This window comes from Cervus canadensis, chromosome 21 (assembly GCF_019320065.1).
Source record: "Cervus canadensis isolate Bull #8, Minnesota chromosome 21, ASM1932006v1, whole genome shotgun sequence".
NCBI lineage: Eukaryota > Metazoa > Chordata > Mammalia > Artiodactyla > Cervidae > Cervus > Cervus canadensis.
In genome coordinates this window covers 19,649,011-19,673,967 of record NC_057406.1, presented here as the reverse complement: position 1 = coordinate 19,673,967, position 24,957 = coordinate 19,649,011, and the positions used below count along the sequence as shown (strand labels likewise).

Genomic DNA, 24,957 nt, shown 5'->3' with positions numbered 1-24,957 from the left:
ATGATAACTTTACTAAGGTATGTCCTTTCATTTAGTTTGAAAGCTCTATGAAAGTAGACATAGTTCTTTGATTTGTACAAATGTGGATCTCCAGTCTTTAAAACTCAGTGCCTGACCAGTGACAGGAAAAAAATTCTTGTTTATGAATGAAATAAGTACTATTTATTCTACTCCAGCTGAGACTATCCAGTTTCATTCATTGTATTGATAATTTTTGTGGCTAACAAAGTTTTAACATCTCCTGGCTCTCTATAACCACTTTTAACTCTATTTTCTAGATTATCAAAAATGCATTTTTCTTTGAGATTCATTTTATGAGACAATTTTATCTTCTTCAGTTCAGTGTCCAGCTATTTGTGACCCAATGAACCACAGCATGCCAGGCCTCCCTGTCCATCATCAACTCCCAGAGTTCACCCAAACCCATGTCCATTAAGTCGGTGATGCCATCCAACCATCTCATCCTCTGTCTTCCCTTTCTCCTCTTACCCTCAATCTTTCCCAGCATCAAGGTCTTCTTACTTAACTATTTATTTCTCTGATAGATGGCCATAATAAGGCAAAGAAAAAATTGTGTTTTATAAAAAATAAAAAGCATAAAAAAAATTTTTTTTAATTAAAAGCATGAGGCTAAAGTGATAAAATTTATTTTGAAAGTACTGGAAGACCTGTGTAAACCTGAATAAAGCTTGATTTAGTACCACTGTCCCAGTAATAGAGGAATTTCCTTCATACTTCTATCTCAATAATGTTCCCTCATGTTCTTTATTTTCTCTACACTATCCAATGTTGAGCTTTCCCTGTGGCTCAGTGGTAAAGAATCTGCTTGGAATGCAGGAGACATGAGTCTGACTTGTGGGTCAGGAAGATCCCTGGAGAAGAAAATGGCAGCCCACTCCAGTATTCTTGCCTGGGAATTTCCATGGACAGAGGAGCCTGGCAGGCTACAGTCCATGGGGTCACAAAAGAGTCAAACACAACTTAACAATTAAACAACAATTATCCAGTGTTACTAAAATACTGTTTATTGTATTAATCCTGTTACAAATTATGGATTAAAGTTAAAGAATAAGATATAGACTTCAATGATTAAGACATCTATTTTTAGCTAAACACATTTTTACATAGTTGAAGTCATCTCACTGGAAAATCTCAGACTCTTTATCTAATCTGAATATATTGTCTTCTTACAGATACAATAACCACTACTATGGCAATCTTCAGCAATTATCTGGCCGTATTTTATGTGTGCACATTTATTATTAGCATTCTCATGTCCTGGAAGTTGAAGCCTAGAAAAAAAATACTTTCCGTTAAGTTCTGAAATTATTTCATGTATCAGTTGTACTTTTTAAATTCGTATTTTGACATATTTATAAAAAAAAAAGTAGAAACATCATTTTCCCAGTTCTCTAATAATAAAATAATGAATATTTTGTCATCTGAAATTTCATATTAAATCTAGAATTGGGATGTTAACAATGCCTTCAATTCTGGCTTTGGTCTCTATGACCTCAGACAATTTCAAAGTATCTTCCATTCTCACAGGGGTCTACTATATTTTGTTTATACATTAGTGTTTTTATAAACATTTTATTATATATACAGTAAAAAAAAATTGCCATCAATCATTAATGTCAATTCATTCTCTCCTGGGAAAATTTACCCCAGAGTAAAGATCAGATCCTCTTTACTAATAAGTCCAGGAAATAGTTTTAAAAGATTAAATATTTAGATACGTCAATGAGAATCAGAGCAATTTATAAACATTTAAAGAAATATATCATATAATTCCTGAAAAGGGGCATGCATTTACTACAAGTACAGCAATTAAAAATGAATATGTAATCACTCAGAATTTTAAGTAAATCCAAAATCTTAATTTAACACAAATTATGTTAGAAAATCATGTCTGCTAAGAGTAGATATACTGGAAGGAATCTTGCATATTTTAGTCATAATATTTTAAGGTAGAAATCATATTTTAATTTAGATTTTATTTTATTTACTTTTAATTATTACTTTTTTTTAAATTTTAGGCATGCTACATAGCACACAGCTTAGTTCCCCAACCAGGGATCAAACCCATATGCCCTGCAGTGTAAGCACAGAGTCTTAACCACTGGACCACCACGGACGACCTGAAATCACATTTTTAAATTAGATTCATCTATTTAAAATTTTATTTGACATTAATTTACTGTTAAGATCTGGGGTAGGAGAAGAAAGAGAAGGAGGAAGGAGAGAGAACTTTATTTTCTTGAAGAACAATATACTTCTCACATGCTTAAATTTATCAACTACTCTATGAAGTGGGTTCTATTATTCATCACATCTTATATAAAATGGAATAGAAACCAAACAGAATGTTTGGATAAAAGACTATGATGGTAGTGGAGAGCCAAAACATAAACCCAAGACACTTATGAACCTGCACTATCAATTACTCACTATATTTTAAACCGTGGAGCTTAAAACTGGGGAACAAGAGTACTGGCAGTTCAGTATTTCCCATGGTCTTGCTAAACTGGTTTTTACACACATTGTGTACGTGCACTAGGATATGTTTTATACCTCCACTTCAGACACCCTAATAAAATCATGGGAATTGAGGCCTATAAATCCTTTTTTGAATGTAGGTAGTAGGTTGAACAAGTATTAGTCACTCAATCATGTATGACTCTTTGTGAACCCATGCACTGTAGCCTTCCAGGCTACTCGGTCCATGGGATTTTCCAGGCAAGAATACTGGAGTGATTTGCCATTTCCTTCTCCAGGGGATCTTCCAGACCCAGGAATTGAATCCAGATCTCCTGCATTGCAGGAAGATTCTTTACCATCTCAGCCACCAGCCTAGTCAAAGGTTGCATAGAATTCACGAATAAAATTCAAGCCCACCCAGAACTTCAAAATGTGTCCTTAATTGGGAATAACTTCTTTGTAGATGCAATTAAGATTAGTGACATGAGGTCACAGACATAGAGAACAGACTTATGGACACGGGGAGGCAGGGAGAAAGGAGACAGTAGGATATATGGAGAGAGTACCATGGAAACTGACACTACCATATGTAAAATAGATAGCGAATGGGAATTTGTTGTATGACTCAGGGAACTCAAACTGGGGTTCTTTAAATATATAGAGGTGTGGGATAGGGAGGGAGATGGGAGGGAGGTTCAAGAGGGAGGGGACATTTGTATGCCTATGATTGATTCATGTTGATGCTTGGCAGAAACCAACACAATTATGTAAAGCAAATTCCCTTCAATTAAAAATAAATACATTTACATTTAGGTCTTTAATCCTTTTTGAGTTTATCTCTGTGTGTGGTGTTAGGAAGTGTTTTAATTTCATTCTTTTTCATGTAGCTATCCAGTTTTCTCAACACCACTTATTGAAAAGGCCATCTTTGCCCCATTGTATATTCTTGCCTCCTTTGTCAAAAATAAGGTACCCATAGGTGCATGGATATATTTCTGGGCTTTCTATCTTGTTCCATTGGTCTATATTTCTGTTTTTGTGCCAGTATTATACTGTCTTGAGGACTGTAGCTGTGTAGTATAATCTGAGGTCAGGAAGGTTGCTTCCTCCAGCTTCATTCTTCTTTCTCAAGACTGCTTTGGTTATTCGGGGTCTTTCATGTTTCTGTATGAATTGAGAAATTTTTTGTTCTAGTTCTGTGAAAGATACCATTGGTAAGTTGATAGGGATCACACCGAATCTGTATATTGCATTTGTCAGTATAGTCATTTTCACAATATTTATTCTTCCTACCCAGGAACATGGAATATCTCTCCATCTATTTATGTCATCTTTGATTTATTTCATCAGTGTCTTATAATTTTCTGTATACAGTTCTTCTGTCTCCTTCAGTTCAGTTCAGTTCAGTCGCTCAGTCATGTCCAATTCTTTGTGACCCCATGAACTACAGCACACCAGGCCTCCTGTCTATCCTTAGGTAGGTTTATTCCTAGATATTTAATTCTTTTCGCTGCAGTGGTGAATGGGATTGATTCCTTCATTTCTTTTTGTGAGTTTTATTGTTAGTATATAGTATTGCAAGTGATTTCTGTGTATTGACTTTGTATCTTGCATCTTTTCTAAATTCACTGATTACCTCTAATAATTTTCTGATAGTATCTTTAGGGCTTTCTATGTATGGTATCATGTCACTTGCAAACAGTGAAAGCTTTGCTTCTTCTTTTCTGATGTGGATTCCTTTTATTTCTTTTTCTTCTCTGATTGCTATAGCTAGGACTTCCAAAACTAAGTTGAATTATAGCGGTGAGAGTGGACACCCTTGTCTTATTCCTGATCTTAGGGGGAATGCTTACAGTTTTTTCACCATTGAGTGTAATGTTTCCTGTGAGATTATCATATATGGTCTTTACTATGTTGAGGTAGGTTCCTTCTGTGCCCATTTTTTGAAGAGTTTTAATCATAAATGGGTGTTGAATTTTGTCAAAGGCTTTTTCTGCATCTATTGAGATTATCATTTGGTTTTTATCTTTTAATTTGTTAATATGGTGTATCACATTGACTGATTTATGTATATTGAAGAATTCTTGCATCCCTGGAATAAATCCAACTTGCTTATTGGTGTATGATCTTTTTAATGTGTTGTTGGATTCTGTGTACTAGAATTTTGTTGAGGATTTTTGCATCTTCAAAATGGATTAAAGGCCTAAATGTAAGACCAGAAACTATAAAACTGTTAGAGGAAAACATAGACAGAACACTTGATGACATAAATCAAAGCAAAATCCTCTATGACCCACCCACTGTCTAGAATAATGGAAACAAAAACAAAAGTAAACAAGTGGAACCTGATTAAACTTAAAAGCTTTGGCACAGTAAAAAGAAATTATAAACAAGGTGAAAAGACAATCCTCAAAATGGGAGAAAATAATAGCAAATGGAACAACTGACAAATGATTAATTTCCAAAGTATACAAGCAACTCATACAACTCAATACCAGATAGAAAACAACCCAATTAAAAAGTGGGGAAAAGACCTAAACAGACATTTCTCCAAAGAAAACATATAGATGGCTAACAAACACATGAAAAGATGCTAAACATCTCTTATACTTAGAGAAATGCATATCAAAACCACAATGAGATATCACCTTACACTGTTCAGAATGGCCATCATCAAAAAGTCTACAAACAATAAATGCTGGAGAGGGTGTGAAGAAAAGGGAATGCTCTTGCCCTGTTGGTGGGAATGGAAGTTGATACAGCCACTATGGAAGGTGGTGTGGAGATTCCTTAAAAAACTAGATATAAAAAAAACCACCACATGACCCTGCTTTCCCACTCCTAGGCATATACCCTGAGGAAAGCAAAATTGAGAAAGACACATGTACCCCAATGTCCACCGCAGGACTATTTACAATAGCTAGAACGTGGAAGCAACCTAGATGTCCATCAACAGATGAATGGATAAAGAAGTTGTGGTACATATACACAATGGTATATTACTCTGCCATAAAAACAAATGCATTTGAGTCCATTCTAATGAGGTGGATGAACCTAGAGCCTTTTATACAGAGTGTAGTAAGTCAGAAAGAGAAAGATAAATATTGTATAGTAACACAATTATACAGAATCTAGAAAGATGGTACTGAAGAATTTATTTGCAGGTCAGACATAAAGAACAGACTTATGGACATGGGGAAAGGGGAGGAGAGGGTGAGATGTATGGAAAGAGTACCATGGAAACTTACATTACCAATGTAAAATAGATAGCCCAAGGGATTTTGCTGTATGTCTCAAGGTTCTCAAACAGGGTCTCTGTATCAACCTAGAGGGGTGGGGTGGGGAGGGAGATGGGAAGGAGGTTTAAGAGGGAGGGGACATATGTACCTATGACTGATTCATGTTGATGTTTGACAGAAAACAACAAAATTCTGTAAAGCAGTTATCCTTCAATTAAAAATAAATAAATTTAAATTTTTTTTAAATAAATAAGTTGAAAATTGAAAACAAAGAAGACTAGTGTCATGATGAAACCATATTGGATTGTACCCTAAATCCAATAAGAATATCCTTATAGGAGAGCAACAAACACAGAGAGATGCAGAGAAGGAGCAAAGGAAGTTGGGGGTATAGACAGTTGTCTCTTTGTATCCAGGATGTGGGGGTGGGGAGATTCTACGAGGATCCCCAAGATATCCTAGTCTACAGATACTCAAATCCCAGTCAGTCCTCTGTGTCTACATGGTTGCTTGAACTTGAGAATTCAGAACCCGCAGATACAGAGGGCTGGCTTGTCTTTAAATGATGCCAAGGATTGGCAGAATATCTTATATTTTCATGGAAGTTTACTGTATTTCCTTTATTAAGATTTTTATAAACAAGTTCCACAGTGTATGCAGAACAAAAAATTGTTTTAATCATCAACAACAGTTAGCTTTCTCTCTAGAAAAGTTTAGCAAGTTCCTTTAGACAAAGGATCTTTCCAGAAAGGAATCAACCCTACCAAGATCTTGATTTCAAACCTCTGTTCCCTCTGCTTGAGAGAATAAATTTCTGTGCGTTAAGCCACCCAGTTTGTAGTGACTTTTTTATGACAGCAAACTAGACAAAGTATGCTAGGTGAGTCCTAGAGAATTGGAAGGCACATTTTAAGAAAATTTCAATACATGCACATGTATTGCAGTCAGACAAACTACACTGAAATTAAAATGACAAATCTGAAATATACTTACTTTGTAACCTTATGCAAGTTTATTTATTCAATTACCTTTTATTAAAATGCAAAATAGTTATACTTCAATAAGCAATTTCAATGAGCTTTGAAAGGAACATATTTAACTTAGTATAGTATTTAGTATTTTACTAAGTATTTTACTCCTTGCTTTCCATCTTTCCTGTCTTTTACGTATTGATTTCTTACAGGTGCATCTGTTATAAATGTTACCCACATCCACATTAAATATTTCTATTTGGAAGAAAATATTGTTCTGTACTGAAATTTTAAAACAGCAAGAGACTTACTTGTCCAGGGTAAGTTTTGTATCATCTAGCCAAACCCAGTTCAGTTGCTTAGTGCTGTAGTGTAAGCTAATTGGAAACTTTTCTTTTTGCAAACCGCATTGCATTTTTGACAATTTTATTATAAAATTCTGCAGACAGGAAAAGGAAAGTGAATCAAAAAGTGGAACTTTTCTTGCAAAAGAGGAATATATTAGTTTAAATATGTACATTTTACTTCTCTTTGGATTCTCTGTTCTTGATATTGAAAGAATCTGGAGAGATTAACCCTAAATTCTTCAGCCATAGGCTGGATGCTTAGAGCTAATAACTCATGTATTCACTGAGTAATTTTTTCGGGACACGTTTTATTCTAGTCATTTTCTTAAGTTATGGGTTGTAAAAGTAAGCATAAAATCTTGAAACTGTAGTTGCTCAAATTAGGCACTGAAAAACTGAATAGTGTTCATTGACTTATGTAATAAATAGTAGTGACACATGGTACAAGATCAGAAATACAGGATTGAAGGAGAGAAATTAACAGGGAATTTTAACAGATTTTAGTGAACTAAGGATGTTTTCCAAGTGGATCGTCTAGTAAGCTAAAATCTTAACACAAGATGTATTAACTGAGAGATGATAGTTTGGGATAGGAGGTAGAAGAAATACAATTTGTCACAGGTAAACAGAACAAGGACATAAAAGAGCATAAGGGGACCATGATCTATTTAAATAACGTCAATATAGTTGGAGACCATGGCACACTTTCCTTAGAACACCAGAAGAAGATAGAGAAATCAGCCAAAATCAGACTACAAGTGATCTTATTTACATTTTACTTAGACTTTACTCCAAGTGCTAGAGGAAAACCACTCAGGTTTTATTGAAGTACACATTCAAAATTACAAATTGCAGAGATTTTGGTGACTACACTATGGAAAGTAATTCAGAAGAATATAAAACTGGAGCGATTGCTGTCATCCTAAATTTTTCTGATGCCAAAATTTATAAAACAAAATCTTGTCCTTACCATCTCTTCTTCAGTATTCAACTTAAGAAATCCAGAATGTAAATCAGTGCAAAAACGGCGACATTCCTTCCAAGGAATACTGTTTCTTGAAAAATAGTAGCAGTTTTCTCCATACTGATGCCAGTTGTTTGAACAAGTAGGGTATTTCCAATCTACTAAAAATTTAAAATATAACTGGATGATTTCCATCAGTGCAGATCACATCTGTAAGTTGACATAGCAAATCTACCATCTATAAACAAAAACACTTTTTGATGTTTACATTATAGGCTGTGTGCACTTAAATTTAGTGTTAAATTTATCTTACATTAATAACTCACTTCATTGAAAACATTTTGGTCTTTAAGATTCATAAGCTGTGTATTAGGAAATAATTTTTAATGACAAAATTAGAAATGTGTCAGGAAACCTATCCAGTGTATATGACTGTAAAAATTATCAACATAATACTCTTTCTTTGCTTTCACATGAGAATAAAATATGCATACAATTATCTTTAAAAAGCTGTAAGTTTCAAAAATAAGACAATAAGAAATACATATATGAAATCATATAGATATGCCCCAAAATGATGATGCCTTGTGGAAATATTTTATTTAACTTCAGGTTGTAATTTAACAGTACCATCATCATTTGAGTCTTAATAGATTTGACATATATATATTTACACGTATCCAGTTACATGCATTAAACAAAATAGTTAATTGTCTCTTGTCTCCTGCAAATAAAATTATGACTCAGGGACTCATCCAAAAGTACCTGTTTTATTTGTTTCCTTGTTGGAGGAGCTATTTCCTGAACATCCTTCTGGTTGAAATGGCTTCTTATTCACTGAAGAGAACTCAGAAAGGTCAGTTTTAAACTCAAAAAGAAAAATTTGACACATTCCTATAGGTAAAACATTGTGCTGAATTCAGAGCTACAAAAATGATGAGTGAAGCATCATCTACTTCAAAGAACTTAAATGTAATAAAGTCATAATCATAAAAAATCTAATTATAGTACATATACAGCAAGTTCACACAGCCATAAATCAAAGAAGAAAGAAATATTGTTCTGATAACAGTGTAAGAAAGCTTTTTCACAGAGAAGAAATTTTTAAAGGTATTTCTGGTAAAGGATACATGAGAACAAATAGTAAGGCAGTATGTAATGTTCTTGATATGCTTAAAAATGGACAACATTTTTATATGTCTCTAAGAAATTAACTTAAGTTCTGTGCAGAGAATATTTACTTTGTTAAGAAGTAGAACTGATCAAAATAATGTATTATCTTCAACATATTTCACTATGTGAATAATGGAAAAGTAAACTTCTATTTCATATTTTGACTTACACTCAATGACCAAGTATCCAACAGACAGAAGAAGCCCCAGGCAAATGATGCACAGAAACATAGCAACATATTTCCATGAAGAAAGTGGAGTAGGGTGATCTATAAAGAGAGAGATGAATACATCTTGTAACATCAACTCTAAATGTTTATTCAGAGTTCTGTTTCTGTTTTAGGTGCAGTAAACTCTACAGCAAGGTAGCTCGCATCCTAAAAATAGAGAAAAGGAAGGTAATCTACAAAATCATAACTGATATTGAGGGAATGAGGCAGCTGAATTGATAAAGTGATCAGGTGGTCTGAATTCTAAAGAGATAAAGCCCCGACTCTATGGGAAGACAGCACGCAAACTCTACTTCACCTTTGGCAAAGCATAGGAGGAAAAGTGCCAGCCATATGAGAGCAAAGTATTCCAACAAATCTCCAAGGCTAAAAGCAGACTTCAAGGCAGAGGAATCAGAGATCGAACTGCCAATATCTGTTGTATCATAGAAAAAGCAAAGGTGTTCCAGAAAAACATCTACTGCTTCACTGACTACACTGAAGCCTTTAACTGTATGAATCACAACTGTAGAAAATTCTTAAAGAGATAGGAATAGCAGATCACCTTACCAAACTCCTGAGAAAGCTGTAAAGCTATGACAAACCTAGACAGTGTATTAAAAAGCAGAGGCATTACTTTGCCGACAAAGGTCCATCTAGTCAAAGCTATGGTTTTTCCAGTAGTCATGTATGGATGTGACAGTTGGACCACAAAGAAGGCTGAAGGACAAAGAATCGATGCTTTCAAATTGTGGTGCTGGATAAGACTTTTGAGAGTCCCTTGGACAGCAAGGCAATCAAACCAATCAATTCTAAAGGAAATCAACACTGAATATTCATTGGAAGGACTGATGATGAAGCTGAAGTTTGGCCACCTGATACAAAGAGCAGACACATTGGAAAAGACCCTGATGCTGGGAAAGACTGAAGGCAGGAGGAGAAGGGGATGACAGAGGATGAGATGGTTGGATGGCATCACCAACTCAATACACATGAGTTTGAGCATGCTCCAGAAGGTAGTGAAGGACAGGGAAACCTCGTGAGCTGCACCCATGGGGTGGCAAAGAATCAGACACAACTTAGCTACTAAAAAACAACAAGCCCACCCTGTACCCTGCATTGACAGTAGGCAAAAGCCATCTGCTTCTAGAGAAGAGACAGAAAACAAGCTTCTTCCCAATATCCTGAAGTGGTACAAAGCAGAGGACCTTAGCTGCGGCAGAGAGAAGAAACTTCCTCACACACAAAATCCACCAATACAGCATACATGCCACAGAGGAAGGACAGAAAATCCACCTGTTGTCATCAGGAGAAGGAAAGGTTTTGGTCTTTTCAGCTAAAAGTGGATTTCCATCAATTATGCACTCTAATCTCTAGGACATTTAACCATCATGTCTCTGTTTATATTTTTATATTGGGTAAGCATGAAACATACCTTATGGAGTTTTTGGTAATTGATTTCTATCTGTGAAAGAATTTTATAGACAGTGAAAATCTAAGAAGCTTTGTTAGGTAAAAATAAACTTACAAGACAAGATAATGGCTCTAAGTCATTCTGGTTGATCCATGGTAAAATATGAACTGTGGTGAAGTATGTCATTTCATACATATTTATGCACATACATAACAATTAACAACATCATTAATAAAGTTTTCCCAAACCAGTAGATTTTCCCATACAAATCTAAGAAGTACAGCCACTGGTACAATGAATTGTTCATCAGAATTTTAAAAAGAAAATAACTTCTGAATCTATAACAAGCAGAGTGTATTAGGTATTAAGGGGTCTTTTAAAATTCATTAACAATATATTAAGCAAAGTTTAAAAATACTTCTTCATTAACTGCATGGTGAATCTGTATATCATATATTACAATATTGCTAATTGTAATAATTAGCAATCTAAAAAACTGGAAAGTAATCAATTGAGGTCCTCGTTAAAATAATACATCTTAGCCAAAGTACTGAATATCCATTTGATGTAAGACAAAATAGAATTAGCACACTGATATACAGCTCACTTCTAATCATTCCACATATTGATTTAAAACATATGCGGACTGCAAATTAGCAACAGGAAAAGTACAAATGAAAGAAAATTTTAAATGATAGGAAGATATATCAGTGAACTCCATATAATCATATACACTAGTAAATTAATAACATCGGTGTTTTTGTATCAAGAAGCATGCATGGTACTTGGAAAAAGTATACTTTGAACTCACTAGGCCAGCAAATATACAAACCAGGAAAACAGGAAAAATAGTCCCTAATTCACAGCAACTGTGTTAGAATAATGAAATTATCTCTTCATTTTCTCACTTCTCTATTTTCCAAATATCCTACTAGATAGTGTTGATATCTTAAATGACAGAAAATTATAAACAACGTGTCTCGATCCTCAAACATTTCACTCATTCTAAAAATGCTGATATAATGTTTACAACATAGTTACAGTTATGACTCTCATGGGCAAAATATAATCTTCCCTCAAAAGCACTTATTTTCCTTGTTTAGTAAGAGAAAAAAAATTTAGATCATGTGTATGTGCATATGAGCCTGATAATGAATAATTCTGTATATTTTTTAAGTAGAAAACATGAAAGACCTTTTTTCTTGGTAGTTTCAAGTCTTTGGCTCCTCTGTGGCTGAGATGATGGTTGAAATAGCAAATCGGAGTAAGTTACAACTTCTTCACTCATTACTGAAAGGTAGAGATACAAGAAATGAAAAAAAATACATTTTAAATTCATGTAAATTGTGAAATCCATAAGTAAAATTGGTATTGAATAAAATGATATTGGGAATGAATTTGAATAACCAGTGATTGATTAGAATACAATTACAAATATGAAAATATTTTAAGAATGAAGAAATTTTAATTTTTAAATGTTACTTAATGAGTTGGTAGGACTTCTCAAGTGGCTCCATGGTAAAGAATCCACCTGCCAATGCAGGAGAAGCAGGTCCAATCCCTGGGTCAGGAAGAGTCTTTGGAGGATGAAATGGCAACCCACTACAGTCTTCTTGCTGGGACAATCCCCTGGACAGAGGATCCTGGGGGGTTGTAGTCCATAGGGTCACAAAGAGTTGGACACAGCTGAGCGACTGAGCACACATGCAAAGCAGTTGCTATGGTATATTACTTTTGGCCTTTTAAATATTGTCTATTCACAATTGCAAATCTGTTAATATCATTTATTTATAAGTGAAAATGCAAAGGATGATCTGATGGCTTTACTGAATTCTTTCGACTGAAATTTATCCTTATAGCTTGGCACTTCCATTCTTTCACAATTTCACCTGTTCCTGCTTTCTTTCTAGTCTCATCTTTTTCAAATCAATCTATTTTCATTTTCCCCATAATTCCACTGACATGTCTGTTCTTTCTCAACATATGACAAGCACTTCTCCAATTTCAATGTTTTGCTCAAATTCTTCCTTCTCAAGTACATTTTCCTCCTCTATTTGCTCATAATGAATCTGTAGATCAAATTCTACCACCTTTAATAAAATTTCCAGATCCTCCAATAACAATTCATCTCTTTTTCCAATTTTTCTCATTACTTTTCATTTGTCACCATCCAATTAGTTATCTCCTTTTACCTTATCTTATCTTTCATTAATGTCTCCCCAATGTATGATGAATTTCTTGATACATCTTATTAACCTTGTTACTGCTGTAATTGTTTTTTAGATTTCTATACGAAGTATAAAAAGTAACGGTTTGTGTATTAAACTTTAATTTGAGAAAATTTGAAAAATATTTTTCATGATTAAACATTTTATAAAATTTGATAGGAATCTGTGTGAAAATTTTTTATGCCCTTACTAAAGGATAATATATCCAATTTATGCATAGCTTAATTATGTCTAATTATGCTTTACCCTGGTGGAATTTTATATTTCTTCATTTATTTTCTTTAAACCTCAAATTTATACCAGTTAATAATGTCAAGGTATCATAAAATGTCAAATTAAATAAATAGTATCAGTGATAATAATAATGTCTATCAAATAGTATCAGTGAAATTACTAAAAATAGATAATAATTAGAATCACTTCTTTATTCCAACTCATCTGAGCTCTCTTCTAGCATCACTCTTTTCTTCAATTCTTTCTCTCTTCCTTTCTTCTCTGTTCTCTTTTCCCACTCTGTCACTCATACTTTTATTTCCTCTCCTCCCAAATGATATTTATAGAGATATATAAATGTATAGATATGATTGAAAATTATATATAATCATATAAAATTATATTATTATTTTTAAAACATATCTGCATATTGATATACAAGTTTTCTTTGCATCTGTAACTTCAGTTTCTTTGATCCAAATTCCCTCAAAATTCCAAAAATACATGAGAAACAATAGAAATCTGCGAAATTAGCAAATACCTGATTTTTAGAAGACAGCGTCTGAACTTTTGCAGAGTATGTGTATATATCCTCGGAAGAAGCAATCTTATCTTTTATCACAGCAGTTTGAACTTAAGAATTTTGATCATCAAGAGCCCAGAAAATAAGCCAAGAAAAGAAATACACAGGCTAATAATGCCTTTGCCTGTTGTATGAGAGACTCTGTCAGGTGAGAGCAGAATTCAAGAGTAAGAGTGCTCTGGATGTAGCCACACAGGAAACTGTTTTACTGCTGCTCACTTTAGCTCTGTATCATCTCTAGATTGGGCATGTCATCAATCTTACCTTGAATTACACAAGATACCTAACATATTTTCACTAAAGACCAGTTTTACTCAACCCTTGCTTTGTCACAGACATACTTGAATACATCATTTATTGTTTTTTTTTTTTAAAGTAGCTTCAAGTGCTTTTAATTGTTTCCAGTGGACTTGATTACATTTCACATTCATTTTATATTTACATTTTACATGCTATTTTGGAACTATTATTTATAGACACTTGTGATGTCTCTTTGTGAACTCTTTCCATTGTAGGGTAAGTACTATTTTTCATCACTAGATGGTGCATGCACAATTTTCACAGTTCTCAGCATTTATTATCAGTGGGTTATTAATTACCAAATAATTTTAATCAGCTATAGTCTCTAAAAAACAAAACTACAAATACTAATCAATGAATTATTCACATTTATATAAAATTCATTTTCTCAAAATAATTTTACTCTTTGTGGGATAGAAAACACTTAAGACATTTGGACAATTCTAGCATTATTTTAGCTTAGGTTAGTTTAAATTTTATATTCATTTTGCAATGTTAACATTTTCAAAGATTTTTATTTAGTTAATCTTGGGTCATTCTTCATCACCCTCAGAAAAATGAACATAGTTCAAGACACTAAGTAAAAAGAAAAGATATATATATATATATACATATATTTGGATAAATAAATAATATGTGGAAATAGGGGTAATAACCCCTTTATAACTGGATATAATATAGAAAAAAAGGAAAATATAATAAAGTATCAAATAAATCCAAGAAAGCAAGACAACTTTATCACTAAAAAATGATAAAATAAATTTCAAAGGAAAAAGCGTATTTGACCCCCTCAACTATTTAAATCTTTATTTAATTTTAAATTTATTGTTGAAGGTAAACAGGGAGTGAAATATATACATATACTAAAACCTACAAATAATAACTATAAGTAATCATGTCTTGAGAATCCAATTCTGTAATATATGGGAAGACAGAGAACATAGAACATTCACAGACTTTTAGTGTTAATCAAAATTACTAATCAATTAAGATAAAAGGAAGAAGGAAAACTCTACTATAATAAGATACTATACTATACTCTCTAAAACTCTAATATAATAAGATATAATAATAATCTTCAATTAATCTCACTTGCAAACATGGTTTAAATAGAAATAACTTCTGCTATTCAGGTATTAAATGCTATCAGACCAATATTTGAAAATTGTATTTAAAATTTACTCTCTCTTAGTCAGAAATTCCTCCATTGGAAATTAATTCAATGCAAATAAGCCAAAAAAGGGAAACATTTTCTATCGCTCAGAGAATGGGAATTTATAATTCAAAGGGGAAATTTAAAATGTCTACACATAGTATAATGGGATAAAATATATTATAAGAAAGTTACCGTGCATTTATTAAGAGTACAAAAACATATTTCTGTGGCATATTTATTAGTATATAGGTAATAAATAATATTTGTTCCATTCATGTGTTTAGAGAGGAAAATGGCAGGATGAGAAACTTCAAAACATTGACGTTTCACTAAATCAATGACAAGACTGGCAAAATTCTTCCAACTCAATTTCTTTCAGAACTCTGGAATCTAATAAAATACAAGAAGTAGGGAACCATTTCATGAAGAAATAAGTTGCTAAATTTGGTAAGAAGCATTTGTTTCATTCAAAGTGAATAGAAACAGGATGCTATTTTTTTTTAATTGAAGTATAGTTGATTTACAATTTGTTAGTTTCAGGCATACAGCATAGTGATTTGTTTGGGGGATTTTTTTTGCAGTGTTTATTCCAGTATAGGTTATTACAAGATAGTGGATATAATTCCCTATGCTATACAGTGAATTCTTGTTGTTTACCTATTTTATATAGTTTGCATCTGTTAACTCCATACTCCTAAATTGTCCTTCCTCACCTCCCTTTCCCCTTTGGTAACCAAAATTTGTTTTCTACATCTATAAATCTGTTTCTGTTTTGTATATAGATTCATTTGTATTATTTTTTATAATACACATATAAGTGATATCATACAGCATTTGTCTTTCTCTGTCTAACTTATTTCACTAAACATACTATTCTCTAGGTCCATCCACATTGAAACAAATGGCATTATTTATTCTTTTAATGGCTGAGTATATTCATATATTGCCACATCTTCCTAATCCAGTTGTCTATTGACAGACACTCAGGTTGGTTCTGTCTTGGCGACTATAAATAATGGTGCTATGAACATTGGGATGCATGTATTATTTTAAGTTACACTTTTCATTTTTCTCATATATATACCCAGTAGTGGATTTACTAGATTATATGGTAGCTCTATCTTTAGGTTTTTAAGAAACCTCCAAACTGCTTTCTATAGTAGCTGCACCAATTTACATTCTCATTAACAGTGCCAGAGGGTTCCCTTTGCTCCACACCAGCACTTATTATTTGTAGACTTTTTGATGATGACGATGTTGGCCATTCTGATGTGATCATTCATTTGTCCAACATTTACACTATCCATGCTATATATACTACCTATTGTTTTTGTTTTGTTTTGTTTTGTTTTGTTTTAGTATAGAGGAAAGTAGTTTATATAAAACTTGATATTATCTTCTATTTCAAGCATCCACTGAGGGTCTTAGAACATTTCCCCTGTGAATAAGGGGAGACTACTATACTGATGCCTTCAACAGAGAAAGCCAGATTCTGAAGAAATTTGCAGCAAATGAAGCAAAGGTGCTTCCCTAGTGACTCAGACAGTAAAGAATCTGCTTCCAGTGTGAGAGACCTAGGATCAATCCCTGGATCAGGAAGATCCCCACTTCCTGGAATGGCTACCCACTCCAGTATCCTTGCCTGGAGAATTCCATGAACAGACAAGCCTGGAGGGCTATATAGTACATGGGGTTGCAAAGAGTTGGACGTGACTGAGAGAATAACATTTTCAATTTCAAGGAAAAGTATGAAAGAAAAATCTGAGATCCACACCAATGTGGTCTTTGAGTTGAGTCTGAGGTGTGTTTTAAAGGGGAAGAACAAAGTAGCTGGAATTAATCATCATCTTCCAACATTTCTGTGACATTTTTTAATCATAGTTTCAGCATTCAGGATATCTCCGGTTTATAATTCTCTGGCCAGGTGGTCCATGGCTTAGGAATCTGTCAGCTCATCTTAACCTGGAGAAACAACCAGAGCTTGTACATTGTTGTTGTTAGGTAGCTAAGTCATGTCCAACTCTGTGACCCCATCAACTGCAGCACATCAGGCTTCCCTGTCCTTCACTATCTCCCTGAGTTTGCTCAGACTCATGTTGATTGAGTTGATGATGCCATCCAACCAATTCATCCTCTATTGTCCCCTTCTCCTCTTGGCCTAAATCTTTCCCAGCATCAGGGTGTTTTCCAGTGAGTCAGGTGTTTGCATCAGGTGGCTAAAGTATTGGAGCTTCAGCTTGAGCATCAGTCCTTCCAATGAATATTCAGGGTTGATTTCTATTAGGATTGACTTTTTATCTCCTTGCTGTCCAAAGGACTCTCTCAAGAGTCTTCTCCAGCACCACAGTTAGAAAGCATCAAGTTCGTATGTTGTTTTCTTTTTTTAATTTATTTTTTTTGGTCATATATTGATATGAATCAGCCATAGATTTACACGTATTCCCCATCCTGATCCCCCCTCCCACCTCCCTCTCCACCCGATTCCTCTGGGTCTTCCCAGTGCACCAGGCCGGAGCACTTGTCTCATGCATCCCACCTGGGCTGCTGATCTCTTTCACCATAAATAGTATACATGCTGTTCTTTTGAAATATCCCACCCTCACATTCTCCCACAGAGTTCAAAAGTCTATTCTGTATTTCTGTGTCTCTTTTTCCGTTTTGCATATAGGGTTATTGTTACCATCTTTCTAAATTCCATATATATGTGTTAGTATGCTGTAATGTTCTTTATCTTTCTGGCTTACTTCACTCTGTATAATGGGCTCCAGTTTCATCCATCTCATTAGGACTGGTTCAAATGAATTCTTTTTAACGGCTGAGTAATATTCCATGGTGTATATGTACCACAGCTTCCTTATCCATTCATCTGCTGATGGGCATCTAGGTTGCTTCCATGTCCTGGCTATTATAAACAGTGCTGCGATGAACATTGGGGTGCATGTGTCTCTTTCAGATCTGGTTTCCTCAGTGTGTATGCCCAGAAGTTGGATTGCTGGGTCATATGGCAGTTCTATTTCCAGTTTTTTAAGAAATCTCCACACTGTTTTCCATAGTGGCTGTACTAGTTTGCATTCCCACCAACAGTGTAAGAGGGTTCCCTTTTCTCCACACCCTCTCCAGCATTTATTGCTTGTAGACTTTTGGACAGCAGCCATCCTGACTGGCGAGTAATGGTACCTCATTGTGGTTTTGATTTGCATTTCTCTAATAATGAGTGATGTTGAGCATCTTTTCATGTGTTTGTTAGCCATCTGTATGTCTTCTTTGGAGAAATGTCTGTTTAGTTCTTTGGCCCATTTTTTGATTGGGTCATTTATTTTTCTGGAATTGAGCTGCAGGAGTTGCTTGTATATTTTTTTTTTTTTTTTTTTGTCTGTTTCTTCATTTGCTATTATTTTCTCCCAATCTGAGGGCTGTCTTTTCACCTTACTTATAGTTTCCTTTGTAGTGCAAAAGCTTTTAAGTTTCATTAGGTCCCATTTGTTTAGTTTTGCTTTTATTTCCAATATTCTGGGAGGTGGGTCATAGAGGATCTTGCTGTGATTTATGTCGGAGAGTGTTTTGCCTATGTTCTCCTCTAGGAGTTTTATAGTTTCTGGTCTTACATTTAGATCTTTAATCCATTTTGAGTTTATTTTTGTGTATGGTGTTAGAAAGTGTTCTAGTTTCATTCTTTTACAAGTGGTTGACCAGTTTTCCCAGCACCACTTGTTAAAGAGGTTGTCTTTTTTCCATTGTATATCCTTGCCTCCTTTGTCAAAGATAAGGTGTCCATAGGTTCGTGGATTTATCTCTGGGCTTTCTATTCTGTTCCATTGATCTATATTTCTGTCTTTGTGCCAGTACCATACTGTCTTGATGACTGTGGCTTTGTAGTAGAGTCTGAAGTCAGGCAGGTTGATTCCTCCAGTTCCATTCTTCTTTCTCAAGATTACTTTGGCTATTCGAGGTTTTTTTGTATTTCCATACAAATTGTGAAATTCTTTGGTCTAGTTCTGTGAAATATACCGTTGGTAGCTTGATAGGGATTGCATTGAATCTATAGATTGCTTTAGGTAGAATAGCCATTTTGACAATATTGATTCTTCCAATCCATGAACACGCCAAAACTGAACCAGGAAGAAATAGAAGATCTTAACAGACCCATCACAGGCAAGGAAATTGAAACTGTAATCAAAAATCTTCCAGCAAACAAAAGCCCAGGACCAGATGGCTTCACAGCTGAATTCTACCAAAAATTTAGAGAAGAGCTAACACCTATCTTACTCAAACTCTTCCAGAAAATTGCAGAAGAAGGTAAACTTCCAAACTCATTCTATGAGGCCATCATCACCCTAATTCCAAAACCTGACAAAGATGCCACAAAAAAAGAAAACTACAGGCCAATATCACTGATGAACATAGATGCAAAAATCCTTAACAAAATTCTAGCAAACAGAATCCAACAACATATTAAAAAAATCATACACCATGACCAAGTGGGCTTTATCCCAGGAATGCAAGGATTCTTCAATATCCGCAAAATCAATCAATGTAATACACCACATTAACAAATTGAAAGATAAAAATCATATGATTATCTCAATAGATGCAGAGAAAGCCTTTGACAAAATTCAACACTCATTTATGATTAAAACTCTCCAAAAAGAAGGAATAGAAGGAACATACCTCAACATAATAAAAGCTATATATGACAAACCCCACAGCAAGCATCACCCTCAATGGTGAAAAATTGAAAGCATTTCCCCTGAAATCAGGAACAAGACAAGGGTGCCCACTCTCACCACTACTATTCAACATAGTGTTGGAAGTTTTGGCCACAGCAATCAGAGCAGATAAAGAAGTAAAAGGAATCCAGATAGGAAAAGAAGAAGTGAAACTCTCACTGTTTGCAGATGACATGATCCTCTACATAGAAAACCCTAAAGACTCTACCAGAAAATTACTAGAGCTAATCAATGAATATAGTAAAGTTGCAGGATATAAAATTAACACACAGAAATCCCTTGCATTCCTATATACTAACAATGAAAAAACAGAAAGAGAAATTAAGGAAACAATACCATTCACCATTGCAACAAAAAGAATAAAATACTTAGGAGTATATCTACCTAAAGAAACAAAAGACCTATACATAGAAAACTATAAAACACTGATGAAAGAAATCAAAGAGGACACAAACTGATGGAGAAGTTCGTATGTTGATAATAAGAGTCTACCTGTCAATATAGGGGACACATGTTCAATCCCTGGTCCAGGAAGCTTCCACATGCTGCAGAGTTACTAAGCTCATGAAACACAACTACAGAGCCTATGTGCTAGAGCCAGCAAGCTGCAATTTCTGAGCCCACACGATGCAGCTACTGAAGCCTGCGTGCCCCAGAACCTGTGCTCTGCAACAAGAAAGCCAATGCAATGAGAAGCCCATGTATTGCAACAAACAGTAGCCCCTGCTTGCAGCAACTAGAGAAAGCCCACGCAAAGCAGCAAAGATCCAGTGCAGACAAAAATGAAGAAATAAATATTTTTAAAAAAGCAACTATAATACAGGAATGATATTATCAACAACAGCAATTTTAATCACCTGACTTTGGTTGATTAGCATTCAGTTAACATAGAATTGACCCACTCCATTGCTCTTGCCTGGAGAATCTCAGGGGCGGGGGAGTCTGGTAGGCTGCAGTCCATGGGGTCGCACAGAGTTGGACACTCCTGAAGCGACTTAGCAGCATCAGCAGCAGCATAGAATTGAGGTCAGGGAAGACAAGAAAGAGAAGAAAATTTTGGACAGAAAGATTAATCATTAATTCAGTAAGGGAAGTTGGTTTTAAGCAGACTCAGCTTCACTCAGTAACAGCCAAGTGGAGGAAATGTACAATACACGGTATGTGTAAAGACCAGAGACTTTCTACGCCCTCTCTGGGCAGGTGCACCACCTTCCCAGCATATGGATGTGTTTACCAATCCAGAACTTCTCTAAATCCTTTTGCTTAGGGTTTTTTGTGGAGGCATCATCATGTATACATGGTTAATTAAATCATTGGCTATTGGCAACTCAGTTCATCATCAGCCCTTCTCCCCTCCCTGTCCTTCTGAGTTGGGATTGAAATTTCCAACTTTCTAATCCGATGGTTGGCTCCTTGGGCAACCAATCCTGGTTCTTTAAGAGTTACCTCAAGGGTATAAACTTAAAAATGGTTGCAAGGGGCTTATTATAAACCACAAAAGATGCTCCTTTCACTCTTCACACAGGAAATTATGAGAGTTTTAGAAAGTCTCAGGTACCAGGGAGTGAGACCAAACATGCATTTCCTATAATGTCACAATATTACAGATAATATATATGAGCAAATTGTTGTATGCTTTTTTAGCTCTACACTTTTTAAAAAGTCCTTATCTTCATTCCAAAAGACTGAGACAAAAAAATCATTGAAATTATTCTTTTCAGAAAAATGAGGATGGAACTTCCCAAGTTAGTAGACCACATGTTGTGCTGTGCTTAGTCGATCAGTCGTGTCTGACTCTTTGCAACCCCATGGACTGTAACCAGCCTGGCTCCTCTGTCCATGGGATTCTCCAGGCAAGAACACTGGAGTGAATTGCCATGCCCTACTCCAGGGGATCTTCCCAACCCAGGGACTGAACCCAGGTCTCCTGCATTGCAGGCGGATTCTTTACCATCTGAGTCACTAGGGAAGCTCATAACTGCTGGAACTGAACAGAACCTGTGAGTTCTAACTCTTGCCTGGGCATGCTCAGTCTCTTCAATTGTATCCCACTCTTTGTGACCCTGTGGACTACTGCCCCCAGGATCCTCCATCCCTGGAATTCTCCAGGCAAGAATACTGGAGTGGGTAGCCATTCCCTTCTTCAGGGGAATCTTCCCCACCCAGGAACTGAACCCATCTCCTGAGTCTCCTGCATAGTAGGCAAATTCCTTACCCACTGAGCCTCCTGAGAAGCCCCATGGAGCACTGAAAAAAAGTCAACGTGTGTAATTTAGTGCCAGTTTTTTTTGTTTTTTGATGTTTTTTGTCCATGACACTTGACACATGGGATTTTGATCAAACCAGTCAGGGAACTAAGATCCCATGTTTTCATATTTTTATCTGAAAAAATAGTGTTTGATATGTACATTATGAAATTCTTTAGATATAAAATACTTAAGTTTTAATGACACTAAGATTATTTTACTTTCATAGCATCATAGTATTCTATATTTTTAGACACATATACAAGTATTGATTTATCATCCCTTAATAAATTGTTCCCAAAATGCTATATACATTCTATATGATATCTTTGATTTTATCCTTATTCTATAAATCTTTGAGGTGCTTTGTACCAATTTTGTAATGAGTATTTCAAGGTACAGGGAATTAACCAACAATTCTTTTCTAAAGAACTATTCCTTTAGTATTTGAATGGGAAGCCATGTCAAAGCATTCAACTTACTTGGTTAGTTTCCTTCCCTAGATAAACCTGCCAAAAGAAAATGTATAAAATCAGAATTAAGTACACCTAACTCATCTTTGCTTTCCAGTTTAAGTCTAATGAAATTCTGAGTAGCACAGAGAACCCAGCTTTCTGTTAAACTTTATTCTTCATTAGTAAAGAACTAACAGTTACATCTGTATTCAATCTATTTTCTACAAGCACTGAAGCCAGAGTCTAAGGTTGGAATATAAAACACAATTAATGTTGGAATTTCCAACATTTTTTACTGGTATTTATTCAATCAAAAAGCATCTGCTATTTGTTCGTTTCTGTGAGCAAACAAGCTGGACTCAAGATTGCCAAGAGAAATATCAATAACCTCTGATATGCAGATGACACCACCCTTATGGCAGAAAGTGAAGGTGAACTAAAGAGCCTCTTGATGAAAGTGAAAGAGGAGAGTGAAAAAGTTGGCTTAAAGCTCAACATTCAGAAAACTAAGATCATGGCATCTGGTCCCATAATTTTATGGCAAATAGATGGGGAAACAGTGGAAACAGTATCAGACTTTATTTTGGGGGGCTCCAAAATCACTGCAGATGATGACTGCAGCCATGAAATTACTTACATGAACTCACTCCTTGGAAGGAAAGTTATGACCAACCTGGATAGCATATTTAACAGCAGAGACATCACTTTGCCAACAAAGATCTGTCTAGTCAAGGCTATGGTTTTCCAGTAGTCATGTATGGATGTGAGAGTTGGACGGTGAAGAAAGCTGAGCGCCGAAGAATTGATGCTTTTGAACTGTGGTGTTGGAGACTCTTGAGAGTCCCTAGGACTACAAGAAGATCCAACCAGTCCATCCTAAAGGAGATCAGTCCTGGGTGTTCATTGAAGGGACTGATATTGAAGCTGAAACTCCAATACTTTGGCCACCTCATGTGAAGTGTTGACTCACTGGAAAAGACCGTGATGCTGGGAAGGATTGCGGGCAGGAGGAGAAGGGGATGACAGAGGATGAGATGGTTGGATGGCATCACCGACTCTATGGACATGAGTTTGGGTGGACTCTGGGAGTTGGAGCTGGACAGGGTTGGCCTGGAGTGCTGCGATTCACGGGCTTGCAAAGATTCGAACAAGACTGAGCGACTGAACTGAACTGCACTGATGAGCAAAATTAATTAAGAAACTACTATATTCACTGAAGTGTGAAGTGCTCAGGGATATGACTAAATAACTCAGAAATAATCCTTTACACCATATTATAAAGGGTAATTTATTAATTATAATTAATTACCAATTATTTAAAAGTTGTTCAGTAAGTTGAACAATAAGTTATTCTTATTAATTATAATATTATAATTAATATTACCAATAACTTATTAATAGCATTTTCACATTTACTGGGCCAGGAAAGAACCTTGTATATTGATTAATTTTTTTAGCAATCATGGTTGCTATTATTGAATCATGGTTGCCAAGGCCTAGGGGGAGGGAAAATGGGAAGATGTTGGTCACATGTACAAATTTCCAATTATAAGATGAATTTGTATAAAACAGGTAACTAATGAGAACATGCTGTATAGCACAGGGAACTTAGTACACTGTGGTGACCTGATGGGAAGGAAGTCTAAAAGGAAGCGGATTTAGGTACATGTGTGGCTGATTCATTTTGCTGCCCAGTAGGAACTAACACCACATTGTAAAGTAACCATACTCTAATAAAATTAATTTTTAAAAAGTAAAATAACAAGTATATAAGATGAATAAGTTCTGGGGATTTGCTATACAAGTTGGTTGCTAAGAGAGTAAATCTGAAATATTTTCCCACCATAACAACAACAACAAAAAATTTGGTGATTTTATGGAGTGATACATGTGTTTCCGAAGCTTATTGTAGTACTCATTTCATAACATATGTGTGTAAAGCATCATATTGTACACCTTAAATGTATAGAACATTATGTATCAAGTATATCTCAATAAAACCTGTGAGAGAAAAAAAAAAAACTGTTGGAGGTTTCCTTTTATCACCTAAACAAAACAAAAAACAAAGAGAAACAGCTAATACAGAAAACAAGGTCTCTCTACCCTTCTTTTTTTCCATGTAAAGTCAGGCTATAAACTCTCATTTGACTGGAAACAGACCCTTTCGCCCACTGACAGCACAAGACAAGTATTAAATCTTACTTCTTTTCTTTCTTCCCAGATATTTACCTTCCCACAGTTTACTGCCCTGG

At 35.0% G+C, this 24,957-nt stretch overlaps 1 protein-coding gene across 5 annotated transcripts; it reads right to left on the bottom strand.

The window, feature by feature from the left end:
- Nucleotides 1-1,159: 1,159 nt before the first annotated feature.
- LOC122423854 (killer cell lectin-like receptor subfamily B member 1B allele A) lies at nt 1,160-20,657 on the bottom strand. Of its 5 annotated transcripts, none has more exons than XM_043441291.1 (7): nt 20,497-20,657; nt 11,992-12,087; nt 9,345-9,443; nt 8,768-8,839; nt 8,009-8,163; nt 7,003-7,130; nt 1,160-1,292 (listed from the first exon to the last, which is right to left on the bottom strand). In XM_043441291.1, exons 1-7 carry the CDS (start codon nt 20,546-20,548, stop codon nt 1,166-1,168), a joined length of 729 nt encoding a protein of 242 aa, XP_043297226.1. In that variant the 5' UTR covers nt 20,549-20,657; the 3' UTR covers nt 1,160-1,165. The 5 variants fall into 5 exon arrangements, with proteins under 5 accessions (XP_043297226.1, XP_043297227.1, XP_043297228.1 ...); XM_043441292.1 differs by having other exon boundaries at nt 8,009-8,160; XM_043441293.1 differs by lacking the exon at nt 20,497-20,657 and adding an exon at nt 13,780-13,971.
- Between the last annotated feature and the right edge of the window lie 4,300 nt (nt 20,658-24,957).

Excerpts from the sequence above, each read along its gene's own strand:
- LOC122423854 (XM_043441291.1), bottom strand. The coding sequence starts at position 20,548 with ATGTGGAAGCTTCCTGGACCAGGGATTGAACATGTGTCCCCTATATTG. Across the intron at positions 12,088-20,496 it reads TGTGTCCCCTATATTGACAG|TAATGAGTGAAGAAGTTGTA; the intron begins GTAGACTCTTAT and ends TCTACCTTTCAG. Across the intron at positions 8,164-8,767 it reads CAAGGAAACAAATAAAACAG|TAGATTGGAAATACCCTACT; the intron begins GTACTTTTGGAT and ends TTAAATTTTTAG.